General features: G+C 33.5%; 1 protein-coding gene across 8 annotated transcripts in view; it reads right to left on the bottom strand.

Moving 5' to 3' along the window:
* The window catches only part of MYH10 (myosin heavy chain 10), a 192,231-nt gene that overhangs the window by 107,341 nt on the left and 61,423 nt on the right, over positions 1-23,467 (bottom strand). For 6 of the 8 annotated variants that reach the window (XM_031965494.1, XM_031965495.1, XM_031965499.1 and 3 more), the window contains exons 5-7: positions 22,229-22,331; positions 21,481-21,510; positions 14,997-15,089 (exon numbers count right to left, since the gene is read on the bottom strand). In XM_031965494.1, coding sequence (XP_031821354.1) covers positions 14,997-15,089; positions 21,481-21,510; positions 22,229-22,331 — 226 coding nt within the window. The remainder of the gene's footprint in view (positions 1-14,996; positions 15,090-21,480; positions 21,511-22,228; positions 22,332-23,467) is intronic. The other 2 variants (XM_031965500.1, XM_031965497.1) reach the window with 1 other exon arrangement.

The following is a 23,467-nucleotide window of genomic DNA, read 5'->3' on the forward strand; positions in this document are numbered from 1 at the left end:
TTCTCTTCTGTTCTCCCTCTACAGTTTCTTGATACCTAATCAGGGCTTAAGTATTAAATTATATCTTTATGCAAATTACTCACAAATCTATATATCTAGCCTCTCCCCTGATCTTTGATTCCATATAATCAATTGTCTTGGCCCATTTCAAACTAGATGCCCCAGAGACGTCTTAAATTCAAGATGACTAAAACTGAAGTCTTACCTTTTCCCTCCCCAAAACCAATTCTTTATAAACTTCCCCTTTTTCGATCGAAAATATCACTCTTCCATTTTCCTGGATTCATAATCTTGGTATGAGTCTTAAGTTCTCTTTTTCCCTCACTTCAAATACCCAAACATTTGCCAAATCTTGTTATATCATCTCTACATCTTTCACAATTGAATCCTCCCTATCCACACAGATATAACTTTGGGTTAGGCTTTTTGTCTGATTATTACAATAGTTCTAATTGATCTCTATTTTATATGATTCTATAAGATTCAAAATTATTTTCCTTAAATACAGATCTGATTTGCCTGTGCCAATGTCTCCCTATGCCCTGGACCCAATTAATTCCAGTGGCTCCTTAGCTTTGAAAGCCCATTGCAACCTGACCCCAACCTAACTTTTCAGTCTCATTACTGGATATCACTTCCCTTCCTATAATTTAAACACTGGCCTTTTCCTGTTGCTCACACAGGAGTCCCCATTTCCAGTTTCAGTGTTTTGTACTAGCAGTCATTCTTGGCTTGTTTCTTCAAGATGCAGTTCAAATGTCAATTCTATATATGAAGTCTTTCCTGATCTCCCCAACGCTATTTCTGTTACAAACTCTTTTAAATGATTTTATATTATTCTCTATGTATTCTCTTTATTTTATTCTGTATGTAATTACATATATATTAATTGTCTTTCTAATTTGAATGTAAGTCCTCATAAAAAGGGACTGTTTCTTTGAATTTGTAATCTAAGTAAATAGAGAGCCTAGAATATAGTTGGCCCTTAATAAATGCCTGAACACTGATTAAAGAATCCAGGAACGTGGCCCAGATACACTGAAATATAGAGTAGGAATTCATTAAAAATTCACTAAAAGAATTAATGAACATTTAATGGGAAGGTAATTTTAACTGGTAAATAAGATAATTCCCCAGTGCTTAGCACAGTTTCTATCATAGAGTAGGTAAATAATAAATGTTTGTCAAACTGACATACCTAATAAGGAGAAAAATCTCCACTGTCTATGTTTATAGAATAAACCCCTAATCTAAGCTAGTCATCTTGTGTTAGAATTCTTACAAGGTACTAAGTCAGTGGAATTGATAAGAGACAATAGTTATCTAATTTAGCATGGTTCAGTATGATTGATCTGATTCTACAATTATGGGTCAGAACTTGAAACAAGGTACTAAGTGAAATTGAGAAGACAGTGATTAAATCTAGTTTAGGATTGATTTAATCCAACAACAAATAATGATTTCCTAGCGATATAATGATTGGTGTATACTCAGTGTGGGATATATAAGGCAGGAGTCCTCAAACTACGGCTGCGGGCCAGATGCAGCAGCTGAGGATGATTATTCCCCCTCATCTAGGGATATGAAGCTTATTTAAAGGCCCACAAAACAAAGTTTTTGTTTTTACTATAGTCCAGCCCTCCAACAGTCTGAGGGACAGTGAACTGGCCCCCTATTTAAAAAGTTTGAGGACCCCTGATATAAGGTCTCAGGGCCCGGAAGGACAAGCCCACTAGAAGCTCTCGGAGCCTCAGCCAGGATTCAGTCGAGGAGATTCACAAGCCAGAGAAGGCAGCTTAAGCTCTCGGAACCAAGACTACAAAAGGCTATCACCAAGCCTTTGTGTACATCCAGAGACTCCCAGCCTCGTAAGAAAAAAAAGGCGGGGAGTCCTGGGGGTAGTCTCAATAAACAGTCTTTGCCTCTAAACTGGAGGGTATCTATCCCCCTAATTCTTACTTAACAGCTAAGTGCCTCAACATTTGGCTTCAGTTTACTACACTGGTAAAAAGAGATATCTAGTCTGTCTTTGAATTTAAAGTTCAATGCTTATCCTCGGCCACTTTACCTATGTTCATTCATTACTCTATTGACTTTCCTCTACAAATCATAAAGACATCGGAACTCTTTACCTACTATTCAGAGCTTGAGCAGGCATAATTGGCACAGCTCTACGTCTCCTTATCTGAGCAGAGCTTGGCCAACATGGCACTCTGATCAGGGATGATCAGATCTACAACGTTATCGTCACAGCCCATGCCTTATGATTGGGGGTTTCAGTAACAGACTAGTAGCACTAATAATTGGAGCCCCTGATATAGCATTCCCCCAAATAAATAATATGAGTTTCTGACTGCTACCTCCATCGTTCCTCTAAGAAAAACTAGCTGAGTCCCAACTGAAGGAGATAAGACTTTGAAGGATACAATAAAGGATTTTGACTGGCTGCATTTGGGGTGATTACTCTGAACTGAAACTAAGGCTGCCTCCAGAAGCCCCCCAAAAAACCTGCTCCCAGAGAACATTATATTTAAAAGTGCCCTTTTATTCTCAAGCAAAAAAAATGAAAGGATGAATTAATCAATGTAATTCAAATAATCTATAGTAATAACTGGCAGATAAATAACATCACTACCGTCACTGAAATCTCTCAGTAAAGTGGATCTTTTACACAGCACTATGTGGAGAAAAAACAAAAAATAAAAACCATTTTACTAATGCAGTTTAAGGATAATGCAATAAGCTTAAATACAATGTGGCTAAGATATTAGGAAGTAGGGTTAAGAAATATTCTAAAAATGAGAAAAGCTGCTCAGTTCATACTATGTATCCACTGACTTAAACAGTCAGTTAATGGACACAATTGACAGCTCTTTTGTTGTGACAATACAAAGATGCTACCCAGAAAATTATTTAACCAGATATCTGCTATTCCCTCTGTCATATCTAGTTTCCTATTGTGGCAATCAAAAAGTGATGATAAAGAATGGCAAAAGAATCATTTTGTTGTTGATCACTGCCTTTCTACTATCATCCTAAAATAGAGGACAGATGGTTTTTGAGAATCTTTTAATCATTTAATGAGAAGTATGATGTCTTACATTACAATGCAATTAAAAAAGGGAATGGGGAAAAATTCTACAAGTATACTTAACTGCTACCATTGAGATGGATTTTATTCTAGTTGATGTTTTTGGAGAACTGCTATGTTTGGAAAATTATCATTCTATTTCACATGTGTTCTCATGCAAAAATAACAGTGTGTTAGGGAGGAGAGATGAGAATTATCATAGTGCAATATATCTAATACTGGATTTCAGAGTTCACAAAGCTGACTAGGTATCAAATCAGATACCTCTCTGGAATTTTAATTTCTTCTTCAGTAAAATAGGGATAATTTCAACCTACTTCATAGAACTCTGTGAAGCCTAAAGTTTTGTAAACCCTAAAATTTTATATATCAATGAGGTTGTAAAATGGCCAATGCAATGGCACACATGTTATTCTTTGACCACATCTCTTAACAATCAATACACCTAGAAAGGAGCACTGGCTGTAACCACCTCTTTTCTGCTTTCAGAATGCTATTAATTCTGATAATATTTTGATGATGATCCTTAATTAATGATATTAACATCTACAGTGTATTTCTAAGGATTTTTCAAATTATTACCTTAATTTAAGCCAAATTAATTAAATAAATAATAACAAATAATTTAAGCTAAATTCCATTTTGGAAACTTAATGCTACCATATATGGAAAAAGTACATTTTGAAAATACTGTTTATATAATTAGCTGTCTTCTATGTATTAAAAAACGAATTGAAAGGGAGAAAAGTTATATAAAAGAGGATGTTATTTTTTAAAAAGCTATACCACCCAAAGAGGACAAATGATATTGTGCCTTTTAATACATCAAAATGCTAACAAAGTTTGATACCTTCCCAAATTGTTATACCAGTGACAAAAGGGTAGAAAATGTGAAATCCTTCAATTATTGCAGTCAAAAAGAAAAAACCAAAAACAGAGCAGGGAAGAAAATCAATCACAAACACGAATGAAGGCAGTTTTAAGTAACATGGTCATTCATTTGTTGAATAGAAACAACAGCAAAATTGGTGTCCTGCCTAGTTTACCAAACAGCCCTTTTTAGCCATAGCCACTTGGAAAGAGAGGGAAGGATCCTTGAATAAATATTCTTTCCTCATTATTCTGTCAGCAAACAGCAATCAGCTAAATATGCAGCTGTTCTTCCATTTAAAATAGCAAAAAATGCATTGTGTCAAAGAGGTCAGTCTTGCCTGATATTCACACACTGATATATGTAACTTCATTAATAACTGCTACCAATGAATGTATATAATCTAAATATATTTCCAAGCAACATTCCCGCCCTTTCAGGCTAAGACAGGACTATATGTTAAACAAACATAGGCTTTTGACATTTCAATGTTTATACAAAGAGAGAGATGAAAGTCTGGCAAGTAGCCTATGGCTGAGAAGTAGTAAAGGAAGACAGGGATGTAGCTACTAAGTAGCATGAAATAAACACAATTATGAGAACAAAAGCAAGCTTTTAAGAAAACTATAACAAAGAATAGGAATAAGTAGAATAAAATTCAAAAGCAACAGAATCAAAAAAAGTTCAATGCAAACCTCTATACCAAAGAAAGAAGCAAAGGCAGATAATAGAATGAAGATAAGGATATGACACGATCTTGGAAGAAAAGTATCAAGAAGGCTAACGCTCACAAAATGCTAGTTACCAAGAAAAGCTAAGGAAGATGCTAGATTTATAACAAGTAGATTTATTAATGCACTCCTGGGGAGGCTGTGAAATGATCCAGTTACTGTGGGAGGTAATTTGGAATAGCTATCCAAAATGTATCAAACTACTCATAATTTCTGATTTAGCAATACCACTATGAAATAATACGTTCTAAAGATATAAAGAGGAAAAGGACATCTTATCTGTATGTGTGTGTGTGCATGTACATAAAAGCTCTTTTTATAGTGGCAAGGAAGTTGAAATGGAGCAGAGGACCCATCAATTGGGGGAATGGCTGAACAAGCTAGACAGATAAATATGATATATAAATGTAAATGAACACTAAGAACGGATAATTAGCATAATGAGCAGGAATAGAACGACATCTAATATAACAACACTGTAAAATTAAACATTCAAAAAACTGAGGAACTCTAATTGATGAAATGACCAATCATAATTCCAGAGAAATCATGATGAAACTTGCTCCCTACTTTCAGACATTTCTTTTGGATATGGCCAGTGCAAAGATTAATTTTGTTTGACCATACATGTTTGTAATAGGGATTTTTTTTTTCCTTTTCTTTTCTTCTTGGAGAAGGGGGTGGAGGGAAATGGGATGGAGAGAAGGTGGGTTTCCACAGACTGAAAAAAATGAAATATAATTGAAAAAGAAAGGCATACAAGACTAACTTATACTTTTGACAGGATTATTAAACTATTTTATGCTCATTTTTATATTATGATAATAAAACAATAACTATTATAAATTATTAAAGGTCAGGTAAACATATAAAATATTCACTGTTCCTGAGGTAAAAAAGAAGATATGATAGAATGGTCATGTCAAATGGGGAATTGCATAAATGGTAGGACACAAAGGTTAGTGATTAATGATTCCATTCAAAAAGGAAAAAAGCTCCAATAAAATGTGCCAAGAACTTCTACATTTAAATGTTTTTATCATTGATCAATCTAAAGCAATACAGTGATTTGCTTAGCAACTTAATTATTATTAAGCAGTAGAACAATGATTCATAATTTATTAAAATGATGTTGTAACCAAGAAAAAATAGCTCTCTACATTAAATAAAGGACTTTAACAAGAACTCCCAAATTTTATATTCCCAGTAAAATAATCCTTAGTCTTACACAAGAAAGACATAATGGATAGTACCACAGGTAACTGAAAAAGCATTTGGTAATTTTTTTATTATAGTAACTTTTTATTGACAGAATCCATGCCAGGGTAATTTTTTTTTACAACATTATCCCTTGCACTCACTTCTGTTCCGATTTTTCCCTCCCACCCTCCACCCCCTCCCCTAGATGGCAAGCAGTCCTATATATGTTGAATATGTCCTAGTATATCCTAGATACAATGTATGTGTGCAGATCCAAACAGTTTTCTTGTTGCACAGGGAGAATTGGATTCAGAAGGTAGAAATAACCCGGGAAGAAAAACAAAAATGCAAAAAGTTTACATTCATTTCCCAGTGTTTTTTCTTTGGGTGTAGCTGCTTCTGTCCATCATTGATCAATTGAAACTGAATTAGATCTCTTTGTCAAAGAAATCCACTTCCATCAGATTACATCTTCATACAGTATTGTTGTTGACGTATATAATGATCTCTTGGTTCTGCTCATTTCACTTAGCATCAGTTCATGTAATTCTCTCCAAGCTTCTCTGTATTCATCTTGCTGGTCATTTCTTACAGAACAATAATATTCCATAACATTCATATACCACAATTTACCCAACCATTCTCCAATTGATGGGCATCCACTCAGTTTCCAGCTTCTAGCCACTACAAACAGGGCTGCCACAAACATTTTGGCACATACTGGTCCCTTTCCCTTCTTTAGTATCTCCTTGGGGTATAAGCCCAGTAGAAACACTGCTGGATCAAAGGGTATGCACAGTTCGATAACTTTTTGGGCATAATTCCAGATAAGCATTTGGTAATTGCTAGAATCTAGATTTCCATACTGCTTTGCCTTAAGAATGCAGCACATGGAGAACATAAATGTCTACTAGTTACATAAATAAAAACACTTTATATGTGATTGAAACAACAGAAGTGAATAGGTGAATGAAGGTAAAATTATCTCCATTCACCACTGATAAATTATTTACCTTTCAGATATTTTGGAAAGAAATTTATAATGGAGCTGTCCATTCCACGCTAGTATTCACATATATTTCATAAAGGATTAATAAAATGTTCTATTCATACATTTTAACCAACATAAAAATACTCTAAAGTATATTATGGATTTGAATGTATTTCATGTCCATGAAACAGTGAACATAATCATTGAACATGTTTTTAAACAGAGCAAAAGAAGACTGAATTTTCAATGGCAAAATATACTGTCAAAATTTAATAAAGTTATTCTCATTTGTTCTAACAATTTATGGTCTTATGTTTTTATGATTGTTGGATTCTTGTGAAGAATTTCACTGCATCCACAATAAAAATTTCTAGATACTTTAAATTGACAACAATGTTGAATATGTAAATTTGTTTCAATTTCATAATTATTTTCTCCCATCCTACTATTTTAAAAAATCTATGGGAATAAATACATTTTTTGCTATTTTTTAATTATTTGATCATATCTGACTCTTTATGATCACCACGGACCACAACATACCAGTCAGTACCTACTATCCTCTGCTATCTCTTGAAGTCTGTCTAAGTTCATGTTTGCGGTTTCCATGATACTATCTATCCATCTTATTCTCTGTGATCTCCTCTTCCTTTAGCCTTCAATCTTTCTCAACATGAGAATCTTTTTCAACAAGTTTTTACTTATTATATGGTCAAAACATTCAGTTTTAGTACCTGACCTTTTAGCAAATAGCTTAATTTAAATATTGGCTAATTTGACCTAGAAGGTCAAATTCAAAAGCACTAATTCTGTAACACTCAGCTTTCCTTATAATCTGTTATGATTCTTACAAGATGCTAAGTCACTGGAATCGATAGGCACTCTGGGAGATTGTGAAGCCAGGATTCAGTTGGGCAGAACAAAGGAAGACAGAGAAGTGGTGGCAGGCTGTCCTGTGGAGAACACTGAAACCAAGATCCGGAAGTCCTCCAGAAAGCTAGCTGAGCTCCAAGTGAAGGAAAGAAAAAATAAAGGATCTGGACTTTAACAGCTGGCTGCATTTGAGATGATTATTACTATGAACTGAAATGAAGGCTGCCTCCAGTAGCTCCCCAAGAAACCTGCTCCCAGAGAACGATTATATTTTGGAGAAGAGAACACTACAATAATCCAATTCTCAAAGCCATAGTACTACTGGAAAAACCATAATTTTTGAGTCTATGGACCTTTATCAGCAAGGTGAGGTCTCTGTTCAGATTTGCCATAGTTTTCCTACCAAGGAGTAAATGTCTTTTAATTTCATGGCTGCAATCTTGGTCCGCAGTGATCTTTGGGCCCAATATAAAATCTGACACTGCTTTTACTTCTCCCTCTGTTTGCCAGAAAGTAATGGAACCAGTAGCCAATATCTTAAAGACTGCTGATGGTTCTCCCAGCAACCTTAATTCTGACTTTTGATTTGTGTTACCTGGCATTTGTCTATGATATACTCTGCATAGAACTTAAGTACAATATACAGCTGTTTCCAGTTTTAAACTAATGAGTTCTTCCATATTAGGTTTTAACTATTGCTACTTAGTTTGCATATAAGTTCTTCTGGAGACAAGTAAGATATCTAGTACTCCCAATTCTTTGAGAACTGGTCACATTTTATTGTGATTCATATAGTGTGCAGTCAATGAGGCATTTACTTTTCCAAGTAGATGTTTTTCTAGAACTGCCTTGCTTTTTTCACAATCCAGTAAATGTTGGCAATTTTTGTTTCTAGTTCCTCTGATTCTGTGAAAACCAGCCTCTTCTTCTGATAATTCTCAGTTCAAATATTAACCTTGCTGGTGAAATGAGTACATTTGTTTGAAAAAATGAACATTCCTTGGCATTGCCCTTCTTTAGTATTAGCACAATTGATCTTTTCTAATCCAGTGGCTACTGTTGTGTTTTCCAAATCTGCTGGCATATTTAGTGTAGCTCTTTAACACCATGAACTTTTAGGATTTTAAATAGCTCAGTTGGAATTTTGTTACCTCCACTATCCTTATTGTCAGCAGTGCTTCCTAAAGCCTATTTGACTTCATTCTCCAAAATGTCTGGTTCTAGATCAGTAACCACACCATTGTGTGTAATCTTTCTTGTATAATTCTGTATATTTTTGGCCAAACAGAGGACTTTCAAAAAAAAAAAAAAGACAACTATCCATTTTGGTTGATTCTCATGAACACAAATGATACTAGAAGAATAAAGTTCAAAAAATATTGTGAATGATTATGATGTCAAGAAACTAAAGACCAAAGCAGGATAATTTTCCTCACTTTGGGTTGCTCAAGGCAAAAAGAAAGAAATAATTTGTAAATTAACAGCTGATTAATAAGGTGCTGTCCAAATGGAAGTCAGACCTCTAGTACATGGTTTAAAACATAAGGCTGAGACTGAGCGAGACCTAGTCAAAAGATGAAGCAGAACCAATAAAAGCTGCTAAGAATGCTATTGTTGGAGTTAGCAAAAGTGGTGGTAATACCATTTTACACAGAGCTTTGTGAAGTTTATGAATAAGATATCATCTTGGACACCTGTGCAACATGATAAAGATGGCTAGCTAGTGTTGTTCCAAGTGGTTGGGCAGGTACTTTGACATAACAACCACAATATTTCCCATTCTTTATAATCAGAAAACATTCATTATTATTAATTATTCTCTAAAGTAGTGCTGTCTTATTGGATGTTTATCAGCAACTGTTAGAAACTAGATTACAGGTACAATATGAAGGTCAATATTCCAAGGGCTAGTAAAGAACCACAAGGAGAACAGCCAGGGTCAACATCCTAAAGCAAAATAGCTATCTGCACAAACAGTATAGAAGTTTTATCTTTCAAATCTTAACAACCATCTTTGATGATCACCAAACCTGAATACAGACTGCAACTACAGCATAGACTGAAAAATATACCTCAGCACTGAGAGAATTCAATTCTGGGCACATTATACCTATAGTTTGGAGAAGGTTCAAAAGGACATCTTCATAATCTGGGAATTTTCATTTTACATATAATATGAAAACAATAAATTTGATAGCCTCAAATGCTTATATTAAAAAATAAAATTCAGGCAACAAACAAGAAAGCAGAGATTTTTAAACAAAAAGACATGAAGATACCAATAAGCTGGACTGTGGGCATAGGTGGTTAATTAAAATAAAGAAGAGCCTTGAAACCCATGTGTCACACAGCTGATTGAAGGATATGGGAAGAAAAGAAAAGGTTTGGGGTAGGGGAAGGGAGGGCAAGGAAACAACAGTATGGAAAGATTGTCATTTGAAATAGATGTTGTTTAACCCCAAGGGACAGAACCAAAAGCACTGAGTGGAAATGACAATGAAACCCATTTCATTTAAGTTAAATTACCTTTCAGCTCTAACATCTACAGGGTGTCGCAAAAGTCAGAATGCAGTTTTAAGCCTTAATATCAGTAAAATTTCACTCTGACTTGTAGTACCCCTGAATATTCTGAAAGACTGTTGCTAAGAGAAAAAAAAACAAACCAAAACCAATTTCACTACTCAATAAAACGTCATAATTTTGAAAGATAATTCTACAATATCCTTTTTGACACTGGGTTATCTACTGGAAAATGAATGGATGCCCATCAACTGGAGAATGGTTGGGTAAATTGTGATATATGAATGTTATGGAATATTATTGTTCTGTAAGAAATGACCAGCAGGATGAATACAGAGAGGCTTGGAGAGACTTACATGAACTGATGCTAAATGAAATGAGCAGAACCAGGAGATTATATACTTCAATAATGATACTGTATGAGGATGTATTCTGATGGAAGTGGATTTCTTCGACAAGGAGAAGCTCTAACTCAGTTTCAATTGATCAATGATGGACAGAAGCAGCGACACCCAAAGAAAGAACACTGGGAAATGAATGTAAACTGTTTGCATTTTTGTTTTTCTTCCCGGGTTATTTCTACCTTCTGAATCCAATTCTCCCTGTGCAACAAGAGAACTGTTCGGTTCTGCACACATACATTGTATCTAGGATATACTGCGACCTATTTAACATGTATAGGACTGCTTGCCATCTGGGGGAGGGAGTCGAGGGAGGGAGGGAAAAAAATGGAAGAGAAGTGATTGCAAGGTTTGTTTGTTTTTTTATTTTTATTTTTTTAGTAGGTTCATAGATCTTTTATGTAGAAAAGTTTGGTAACCTCTAGACAACAGGAGAATATCTGCTCTGGCCATCACCAACTACTCTAAAGAATATGTGTTGTCCCCTGAGATACCACTACACATCTCTCAGATTTGGCTAAGATGACAGGAAAAGATAGTGACGAATGTTGGAGAGGATGTGGGGAAACTGGGACACTGATGCATTGTTGATGGAGTTGTAAATGGATCCAACCATTCTGGACAGCAATTTGGAACCATGCTCAAAAAGTTATCAAATTGTGCACACCCTTTGATCCAGCAGTGTTACTACTGGGCATATATCCCAAAGAGATTTTAAAGAAGGGAAAGGGATCTGTATGTGCAAGAATGTTTGTGGCAGCCCTCTTTGTAGTGGCCAGAAACTGGAAACTGAGTGGATGCCCATCAATTGGAAAATGGCTGAATAAATTGTGGTATGTGAATGTTATGGATTATTACTGCTGTGTAAGAAATGACCAGCAGGATGAATACAGAGAGGCTTGGGGAGACTTACACGAACTGATGCTGAGTGAAATGAGCAGAACCAGGAAATCATTATACACTTCAACAACAATACTATATGAGGATCAATTCTGATGGAAGTGGCTCTCTTCAGCAATGAGAGGATCCAAATCAATTCCAATTAATCAGTAATGAACAGAATCGGCTACATCCAGTGAAAAATCCAGGGAAATGAGTGTGGACCACAACATAGCATTTACACTCTTTCTGTTATTGTTTGCTTGAATTTTTGTTTTTCTTCCCAGGTTATTTTTACCTTCTTTCTAAATCTGATTTTTCTTGTATAGCAAAACAACTGTATAAATATGTGTATATATATTGTATTTAACATATACTTTAACATATTTAACATGTATGGGACTACCATCTAGTGGAGAGGGTGGAGGGAAGGAAGGGAAAAGTTGGAAGAGAAATTTTTGCAAGGGTCAAGTTGAAAAATTATCCATGCATATGTTTTGTCAATAAAAAGCTATTTTTAAAAAATCCTTGCTGTCTTGGGGGAAAAGAAGGGAAAAGGAGAGGGAGAAAAATTATGAATACAAAATTTTACAAAGTTGAATGTTGAAAGCTACCTTTGCATGTATTTGGAAAAATAAAATGCTATTAAAAGAAATAAAATCCCACACAAAGAAAAAAAAAAAGAATATGTGTGTGGAAATAACAAAAAATGTGTGGAAAAAAATGTTTATCTCAGCTAATATTCACAGCTAACCCTCTGATCTACTGGGTCCTTTTTTTCTTTCTCAATACTCTACTTTTTCAAATCCATGCCTTTCTCTTCATCTGCTTTTCTTTCACACATAAGGAGGAGGTGAGAAATCAGTTTCCTCTTCCAGGATCACCCCCCACCCCCCAATACTTCTCAATTATAAAATCCTTCTCTTTGGCTTTTAAATCCATCCGCAACTTGCCTATATGGTTTGGCCAAATAGGACTCATTATTGTTCCATATATATCAGTCTATCTCAGGTTTCCAGATTTTTGCTTTTGCATTCTCTCCATGACATGTTCCTTCCTCAATTCCCTTGTTTCTTCTAAAACTCTCCTCAAGATTCATGCCTATATGGAGATTTCCTTGATCTCTTTCAGGTACTAATATCCTCCCAATAAAAAAGTTCTCTTATGTCCATACTTATTTATAAACATGTCTTCCTAGTAAAACACAAGATCCTTGAAATGTCTTGTTTGTATTTTTGCTTCCCAAATGTCTAGTTTCTAGCACATAGGTGCATAATTCTTGATAGTTTAATCCTTTGCCTCTTCATTCTTTATTTACGCATATTTTCCTTCTTTAAATTAGTCATAATAATGTCTTAGCTCTGTGTTTTATTTGTTGTATTTAATTAACAGATTACACAGAAGTGAATTGAATTCTCTTATGTATTGTTATTAGAGGTATGTCTATGGTCAAAGATATTGGAATTCCTTATAAATAAGAAATAGTTTTGAAAACATTTGTGTAGACTGAAATATGACTAAACTCTGAAAAAAAAGAAAAGATTGCACACCTACTGAGTATATAAATGGCCTAATAAACTTTTTCACCTAAATAGTTTTTTGTTTCTTTAAATAACTAGTTTGAAGTACAGATTAAGCATAGAATCTAGACTTTCTTAGTTCAAGGACAAATCTATTTGAAATTATTCCAAATGTATGGCCAACATCTGGCAAATATTTTAAGAAATAGAAAAAACAAAACTAGACGAAAAGACAGAAAATGAAAATTACTTACCTTAAACTCCAGAACTGACCGAATTCTGGAGAGATAATGATATGCAAGGAAGTTACATTAAAAGAATGGAGCGCAGATCTACTCCATGGCAACTTCCTTAAAATATTTTTTTAATGCATAATCTAGTCCCTGAGATTCAAGATGACATAATTCTTCTGATTTCTTGGGAACTATATAGAACAATGAGTAAAAATAAAAAATTTTCTTCTTCAGGTAAGCAGATTTCACAACACAGCCTATTAATAAGCTGGGAATAGTGCATTGTCAGAATTAATGGAGTTTCCCAGGAAGTATTAAAAGAGTCCTTCCATTGTCTATTTGGCTTCCAAGAAGTCAGTTTATCAGTGCACAAGATGAGCAAAAGAAGACATTGTTATTGCTCCCACTGAATAAAATCATGTTTGTAAAATGCTTTATACCTGCCTGGCATACAGTAGGTATTCAATAAATGCTTATTCCCTTCATCTTTCTCTTGCCTATTATTCCAAACACAAATCTAAGCTTTTTGAAAGGAGGAAAGGAGAATTATTTGTATTTTTATGACTGGAAGATGACTGTGGAACAACAGTTATGTACAAGAGACTAAGTACAAAATGCCCCTCTCTCTCCTAAAGTTTTAAAACAACACTGATGGGTTCTATGTACCTGCTAGGCAACTTTGAATAAATAAAAACAAATAGGTTTGTACTTTTGAGTATATAAATTCCTAAAAGGAAGAAAGGGAAAATTCAAGTTAAAAATCCTTAGCCATGGAAAACTAGAAGGCTTGACTGAAAAAACAGAGAAGATAAAAAGATAAAATAGAACATTAGGAGTGAGAAGACCCAAGTTCTTGTCCTGATTTTAACACTACCACTATATCCGTGAACTTGATGGGCTGGTGATTTTCACTTTGTGGGACTCCATTTTTTCTTCTGTAAAATGATGAAATTAGACTAGATTGTTTGTAAGGTCCTTTATAGTTCTAAAATACTGTTCTATGTATTTACAGAATCTTAGGGCTAAAAGAGACTTTGGAGATAGAGCTCAATATCCTAATTTTAAAAGGAAGATTTCATATTCTTTTAGGAACTTAACACAATTTCCAAATGCAACTCTAGAGTCCAGAGAATTGTATTCAATTCAAATCAGATCCGGTCCAAAGCAGAACCGGAATAATTGAGAGGGAGGTGTAATATCAAGAATATTAAAAAACTCTTCCAACACAGATCTTAATTATGCATTCTCCATGAATATGGACATGACATCTCCAAAATATGCATTTACAACATGTATCCTCTTCTCAAGTATCATTCTGTGCAAATACAACAGCTTAAAAAGAGAGATTACAATACAAATTAGCAGACACATTTTAAAAAATAAAGTCAGTCAAACTGTTGGCAATTTTTGGTAATTCTGTATTAGCTTCATATAGATAAGACAGTTTATATATCAAAAAATTTTAAGCTCTAACAAATAACAAGACCAAATAATGTTTTAAATAATCTCATGAAATAGCAAACTATTATAAAAGTTCTATTACTAACAGCACTTATTTTTTCTCGATAATTTGTCTTCTATTTTGCAGTTCAATTTCTACTTAAATTCAATTACAATAACTTTCTTATCTTAATTCACATCAGTAATTAACAAAGGAATTAAACTTTATGGTGCCATTAAACTTACAAAACGAGAAGAGTTGTCATTTTTCACAGTTTTTGCATTTCCAAATGATTCAAGGATTGGATTTGCTTGTAAAAGTTGCCTTTCAAGTTCTCCCTAAAACACATCACATACAAACACACAAAAAAAATAGAAGTATTTATATTCATGTTAAACTAAAGTCTTTAATTAACCCTCAATTGTGATTGCCTCTACTCTTTCTTTTTCATACCAGTTGCTCTGTTCCCCCTCTCCTCCTTTAAATGGGGCTTCTTAACCTGGATATTTTGATAGGACTTCACTAAAAATGAAGTAAATTAGCACATCTAAAAAAGTATAAAGAGACTAATGTTGTTAAATAAAGATAATGGAAAAACAAATTAGGTATCGATTTATGGGGAAATGAAAGAAACAGATTTCCAAAAGTAATATGTAACTTTATTGCAGTAATTTTTTAAGCCAAAGCTCATTATTAAAAATTAACATTATCATCTTACATGAGAAGAAGCACTTAAACACAGATGATCAATAGATACAAGCAAAAATACTCTAATATGGGTTATAAAAGTCACTAACATTATTTCTTATTCAAATTGAGTTCAGAAAACTGAATTTCTTTTGTTTGTGTCCAGAAAGATTCACATGTGTTAGGAATATCCAAGACTTACATGTGAATTTGTATGTAAGTCATAAAAAACTATAAATTAAAGTACACTAATCCATAAAAGAATAGTATCATGGTGATGGTAAAGAATAGTATCATTCTTTCCTTGAAGAAGTTATACTTTTAGACTGGAACTAAAAAACTGAAATCTGTGAACAAAACTGGACTGCTTTTTCAAAAGACACATTGTTGTGGTATAAAAATTGACAGAACCTGACCCAAAAAGCAAACCAGCTTATAGCAGTGCGTTTAAAGTGGAAAAACAAACAACCCCCCAACCAAAAGACCTGAAAATTAGAAACTAGTTGCCATACAAATGTACTTTCTATTCAAAGATATCGTATATGGTATAAGTATAAATAATGTGTAAATAATAAAAATATCGTATATATGTTAAAAATAATCGATATCACTTAGGTACCGTGGGGCCTTCAACTTTAATATATATAAAATAAATGATATAGGTTGAAGGATTTCTAAGGACTACATCCACCCTACATATGCTATAGGTATGAATGAAGTTTTAGTAGTGTCAAAAGTCAGTATTTTTGAAAATACTGATAAGTAGCTAGGTGAAACTGAACAATAAGACAGATATGAGTTTCAGACTATCCCTATCTCTAAACCATTCAGATAGGTGAAAAGATTATTTATATACAAAGATGCTAGATTGTATATTAACATCCATGTTAATAGTTCCAAGACAGTTATCTGGATCACCAAGATTTTCACATATTTAATGAAGAGATGTATTATAAAAATTCAACACAACCAAATCCTAGCAGATGGGCAATCTGTTTTATTTTTATATGGAGAGTAATTTAATTATACAGTAATAAATCACTTACCTGGCAATAGATATTTCCACATCAATGAATTTTTAAGATAAATGAAATTGATCAAATTCAAAATTTTAAATTATTAAGCACTTATTTAACTTTAATTGTATATCAGGCACCATCCTCAGTACTGGATATGTATATCCATACACATACATAAAAAAGCAAAATATAGTCTTCTAAGCCCTGCTTATGTTCTAACCAAGAAGTCACTAAATATAAATAAATTAGTACATATAAGATACACACAGAGTAGATAGAAAAAAATCTTAGGTTCCAGGTCAGAGGCACCATTCTCCCTACCCCAGAATTAGAGGTGATTACATTAATAAATTCTCATTACAACAAATACATACATACATACAAGAGCAGGCAAAGAAAGAACCCAACTATAAAAAGCTAATATGGGAATAGGGAATATTGGGATTTGTCTTCAGAGGAGGATGTAAAAAGATTATGAAAAGAAAGTCAGCCCACCAGAAAAGGAGATCCAGAATCCTAAGGAAGAAAATGACTTCTTGAAAATTAGAATTAGACAAGAGGAAGGCAGTGAAGTTAGATGACCAACAAATAATCAAATAAAATATAAAAAATGAAAAAATAGAAGAGAAGGTGGGACATCTCATAAGAAAAATACATCTAGAGAACAGATTAAGAAGAGAAAACATAAGAATAATTGGACTACCTAAAAGCTGTGACCAAAAAAAGAACCTTGATTCAATAATACAGAAAATAATCAAAGAAAATTGTCCTGAAATTACAAAATAAGAGGAGAAAGTAGAAAAAGAAAAAAATCCACCCATCATCACATGAAAGATTCTACAAGGAAAACATACAAAAACATTATTGCTAACTGGAAACCCCAAAGTAAAGAGAAAATTTTACAAGTAACAACAATAACAACAATAAAAAAAATTATGCTAGAACTAAATCAGAATTGTACAGGATTTATGAGCAACAACAATAAAAGACCACAAGCTCTATTATATCTATAACTATATATATTTATTATAAAACTAGGCCTGTGAAAAATATTATATTCAGCCAAACTGAGTATAATATGGAATGAAAAAATGGACACAACTCTCAGATTTTCAGGATTTTTGTTTCAAACAAATCTAAACTCAACAGAAAATGGAATATATAAGAAGCCCACATCAAAAATTAATTTCAAGAGATTCAATGTTTTATATTCAGAAATGTAAACCATATCTGAGATTGATTATCAGTAATTGGGTAGTCCCAAAGAAAGATTGAGGAAGAAATGAGTATTATCTGACTTTAAAAAGCAAAACTGTTTAGGAAAAGGTAAAAATAGTACCAGAGCTTTACTGTAGTCTACTTGTGGGAGGTTGAGGATAGGAGAAGACGAATAAAGTGAAAATGCATGGCAGAGAACAAAAAAATAACCTATAAGGAAGCAAAGATGTAAAGTTATTAATATAATGCCTTCTATTATCAAATATGCTTTCTTGAAATGGAAATTTATTATTACATATTTTGAATCCTCCCTGATGATCTGTTGGGAACATGTCAATGTTTTTCTTTCCTATTTTCTTTCATTCTCATATTTTCCCCCCTTGTTTTGTATTTAAGTTTTAAACAAATAAATAAAACAATTGAAATAATGGGTAACGGAGAAAAGGAAAGGAGGAGGGAAAGGAGGAGGGAGGGAAGAAGAGAAGGAAAGAAGGAAGGAAGGGAAGGAGGGAGGAAAGGAAGGAGGGAAGAAAGGAATAAGGAAGGAAGAAAGGGAGGAAAGAAGAAAGGAAGGAAGAAAGGGAGGGAGGGAAAGAAGGAAGGATGGAGGAAAGGAAGAAAGGGAGGGAAGGAGGAAGGGAGGAAGGGAAGGAAAGGAGGAAGGAAAGAAAGGAAGAAGGGAAGGAAAAAGGGGGTAGAAAGGAAGGTTTATTATATAGTACCTACTACATGCTAGGGGACACTGCTAAATTTTTTTTTTTTTTTTTTTTTTTCAGATACTGATTTTCGTAACAAACTTTGCAAGACAGGGCTATTATCATCTCCCTTTTAGAGTTGAGGAAACTAAGCCAAACAAATTAAGTGACTTGCCCTGGGTCATACAGCTAGGAAGTTTCTGAGGCTGGATTTAAACTTAAGTCTTCCTGACTCCAGATCCAGTGCATGGATGGGAATAACATGATTAGACCTGTAATTTAGGAGATAGTCTCCCAAACTCCTATCTTGCTCTTACAAAATTTCTCACTTTCTTTCATTACACTCACACCCATACACCCAGACACCTACATAACCCTACTCTTATCACACTTTAACTCCAACCTCTATGCCTTTGCATAGGCCCCACACCAGGACTACACTCCCTTTTTCACACACATCACCGAATTCCTTTCTGCTCTTAAAGCTATAATTCAAGCATGATCTTCTATATAAATTTTCTTAATCCTATCAAATGTTGGTGTCCTACTTAAACTACCTTATTAAACAAATTGTTATTTGTATTTATTCTATGCATAATTAATAATTCTATATATGTTTAAATATATTCTTAAAGTGAATGAAGCACCTAGCACATTACCAAGGTATATGACAAACAGATGTTCACATAGATGGATGATGATTCTAAATTCTAAAACTACCATAATTTCAACAACTTGATTTTAACTAGAAATGATTTCTTAAGATAATATAAATCATTCAAGTAATAAGATTATTGACTCCCATTTTAGACTACTCCAATTACAACCAAACAGCAATATTTTCTTGAACCAAGCTTTTTATCAATTCTCTTAAGCTCAATGAGACAAGACAGAACACTAGATGAGTATACATCAGATTAAATAAATATCACTTTAGGTCTCTGGCAATAAGAATGGCTACATGTATGTACTTCCTAAATCCCATTTGAGAAGAAGGAACTTCTAGGACCAAAAAACTTGAATTTATGAAAGAGGTAGGAGAATAGGAGATATGTAGAGAAAGATTTATCTCAAAAGTTTTATCTTTTTAAGATCAGGTCACAGAAATCATTCCAGTAAGATGAGTAGATGCTAAGGGAACAGAAGAAGACGTAATATGGAATGAGCCCTGGCAGGACCTCTGTTTGTAGGTAAGAGTTGCTCTTGCCCACCAGGACAGGATACAGAGGGCTTGGGTTATGTTAGATGGGACATAATTAGGCACATAAACAAATGCAAAGAACTTGGATCCTCGTAAAAAGGATGCCAGGAAACTAGGGTCCTGCTACATATTCCTATTCCTCGTTTTTCTCAAAATTTGGGGGAAAATAAGTAGCAAGTTCAGCTTTAATATAATGTTTAGTAATATAAAACTACTTAAGAATATAGTCAATATAGTCAAGCATTACCTATGAAAAATAAATATAACCTCAAGCCAAATTTGGAAAAATCATCACAGAAGGTGATGATAGGTAGAATGGGCTATAAGCCAAACCTCTATAATATAGTTTTTGTAAACCTCAGATTAAAGCAATGTAAAACAGATTGATGATGATTTTAAAGCATGGACAAAAGAAGCTTTTACTGTTAAAAAATAAAATGTATATACCAATGACTTAATTCGATGTCCAGATATAGATAAGAGAGGTAGACATAGATATATACATACACACATACAATATACAAAAGGGAGCATTCTGAAGTTTAAAAATGATATTTAAAAGAAGGTATTAAAGTGATGTGTTTTATGCCACATATTAAATCATTTAAGGATTTGACAATATGGCCTCAATCTATATATTTTAATAGAATGAAAATTTAAAATTCCAATTTATACTCTGGTGAGAGAAAAATGGCCCTTTAAAATTAGTGATGAGATTTCCTCATTTGCAGTTCCAGTTTCCAAAGTCATAACTATAGGCCATGATCTTTCATATAGATGGTCTCTAATTGAGGGCTAATCAATATCTACTTAACTTAGTCTTTCAAGGATTTCAAGGATCATTCAGAGGAATGGTTAGAGCAGTGGTATCAAACTACTAGCCTCACACTGACTTAGAAAAACAAAAATCAACATTATTCATGTTGTATTACATTTCTAATTTATTTTGTTAAACACTACCTCATTACATTTTAATCAATTAATCAAGTTCGAGTCACAAGAGTTCTGTCAAAATATGAGTTTGATACTAGATAGTTGGTCTATACTCCCAACTAAGTGGCGAGGTAATGTTGTAATACTTGTGCCCAATTCCTTTATATTTGTAAACTGTCTTTATTAAGTGTCTCCTAATTGCTTTATATCACAGTATAGTTTTTATTATAGAAGACAAATCTGTAAGTAATAGACTATACTATCAAATACATATTTGGCCCAGTTCTGTGTAATGTATCTAGACCATGTCTACACTTTCCACATGAGGAAAAAATTTATTTCCTTTTCCTAAGTAAGGGAGAAAAACACCTAACTTTCTTCTATAATCGGTTTCTTCTGAGGTCTATGGAGCTAAAAGGAAGGAATCGGTCTAATTTCCAAGACTACACTGTCCTGAATTTGTTCATAAGAAAGAAAATCTTAACTTTACATGTTTAACAAAATGAACCCCTTAAATGCAGATATACATGGCAATAATGGGTGACTTTTTAAAAGGTTAGAAATATCTATTATTCCAAGTGTTACAATTTTTGACATTATGGCATGTAACATGATACAGAACACAAAAGCCTGTATCAGATTATAATTAATCGCCAAAGAAATAATTTCATGCAATACTGGATAGATATATTAGGAGCAAAACCTTCATTACATGAACATGCTTTATAAATAATGTCATAAATTCAACATTAGACAAATAAAAACAAAAATTTTGACAAAACTGAAGTAAATGCAATTTGTTCTATCATCTTTAACAGAAGAAAGCAACTAAAGAATAACCATTTTGAACACTGTTCCAACAACTGATTGACAATGTAAATTTAGTTACATAATTTGTTTCCATTAGAACATACAAGAAGCCAAAGAGAATAGTAGCATTAACTCATAACTAAGAAGCATAAAGAAAAGCACTTGCCTGATGTTTCACTGGCTTAGGCGATTCAGGCTGGTTACAAACAAATAAATGCAAATGTTAGCAGCAAGTTTGGGCTTTCCTTTCCAGCAATATATTTCCCAAATCATTCAGGTCAACATGCAATTTAGTGTGATAAAAGCTTATCCAGCATGCCATCAAGCTCTATTAATTGGCACTTATACATCTTTATATTACAAAGAGAACTGAGAGATATAATCATGACTTTGGTAACCTGAGAACTTAAGGACAACGTATTTCCTCAATCCAATGTACAGATTTAATTTATTCACACTTTCACCCCAACCTCCCAATGCTCCCCAAATACGTTCTTACCCTCTCCTCAATTTTGAGACAATATTGCCTTTCCCCCCTTTCTATTAAGCCTCATTCTCATGAACCCCAAGGAAATCAAAAACAGTATATTATTTCAAAAACCAAGATGGTGAAAAAGTTTAAGGTTCCTATTGACTGAAAATAAAAGCCAATATGCTTAAACAGCATTCAAATCTCTTCAATTTGGCTTACTGAATCCTTAAATTCCAAAGAAGTGAAAATTCTCCTTGATCCAGCCACCACTGAGGACTTCATATCCCACAACTCTCCTCCCACCTTTCTCTGTGGTAAAACAGCTAATTAAGAGAATGAAGCAGTAACTGTACAAAGTCAGTACAGATTTTTCTCCTTGCTTTTCATTTCTTAACAAATTTAAAAAATAAATAAATAAGCAAAGAATTTTTTAAAAGCTTACCGGAATGTTATGGTCCTTTCTTCCTTTATGGGAAGAAGCAACATGAGCAAGATACTGAATAACTTTCTTGGTATTTTCTGTCTTTCCAGCACCAGATTCACCCCTGAAAGAATAAATATTACTTGATTTCATTCTTTAAAGTAGATACTCAGTTCAAAAGCTGATCTTTGAGAGGTGGAGATAAATAAAATGCTTCAAGGTGATCAATTTCAACACAAAGCAAAGGAAATATTTTTCCATAGCTAGAAATCATTATATAAAAACCAAAACCCCACTTACTCTATATTTGCCCTCCTGATATCCCATGTTCACAAGCCTCCCTCCACATCAATACAGAATAGAGCTCTCTTTACGAAGTTTCTCATATAATATTCTCCTTTGTGCTAACAAATCTATTTCCATTATTGCTCCTGATTGTACATCTGGGGACTCAACAAGCCAAGTCTTTCCCTTTTTCCATTCTTTAAACATATGAAGACAGCAACATCCTCTCTAAATTTTCTCTCTATTCAGGTTCCCCAATTAATTCTTGCATGATGCTCTTCAAGTCTTTTGCTACCCTAGACACTCTTATGTCTGTTCTTTGTTAGTCTCTCTTACACACACTCCTAGTGTCATCTTACTCATTCTGGACATCATGCCCAAAGCTAAGATATCATTAGATTTTTAACTGTCATGATACAATATTGACTCATATTAAGCTTTCAGTTTACTAAATTTCCTTGCTAGCTCCTCATCAATTCTGTACTTAATTTTCTGAGCAAAGAACTACATTATTAAATTTGTTCCATTAGTCTAGACAACCAAGTTCTGTTTGAATCTATACTTCCTGTACATACATATTTTGTGGTTTAAGTATTTTCTATTAAAAAAATCATTTTTACTAAAATATTTAAAAACTATCTAGAAAGATCAATACCAATTAAAAGATCAAAACCAAAAGTTTGTTAGGCTTAAGCATCAGAAAACCTTTGCCACTTAATATCAACAAGACCATGAGCAAGTCACAACATCTCTGAGACTCAGTTTCCTCATTAAGGAAAAACAAATGATATATAAATTAATTATTATTACAAACAATACTATCCACCTTCTGAAAAAGAGTGAATAAGATGCAAAATAAGGCATACATTTTTGGTCATAGAAAATCTAAGGGAACAAACATTTATATAGAGCCTATTATGTTCCAGGCATTGTGCTAATAAACACTTGATAAATATCTCATTTGATCAATATAAC

Source organism: Sarcophilus harrisii, chromosome 4 (assembly GCF_902635505.1).
Source record: "Sarcophilus harrisii chromosome 4, mSarHar1.11, whole genome shotgun sequence".
NCBI classification, from domain to species: domain Eukaryota; kingdom Metazoa; phylum Chordata; class Mammalia; order Dasyuromorphia; family Dasyuridae; genus Sarcophilus; species Sarcophilus harrisii.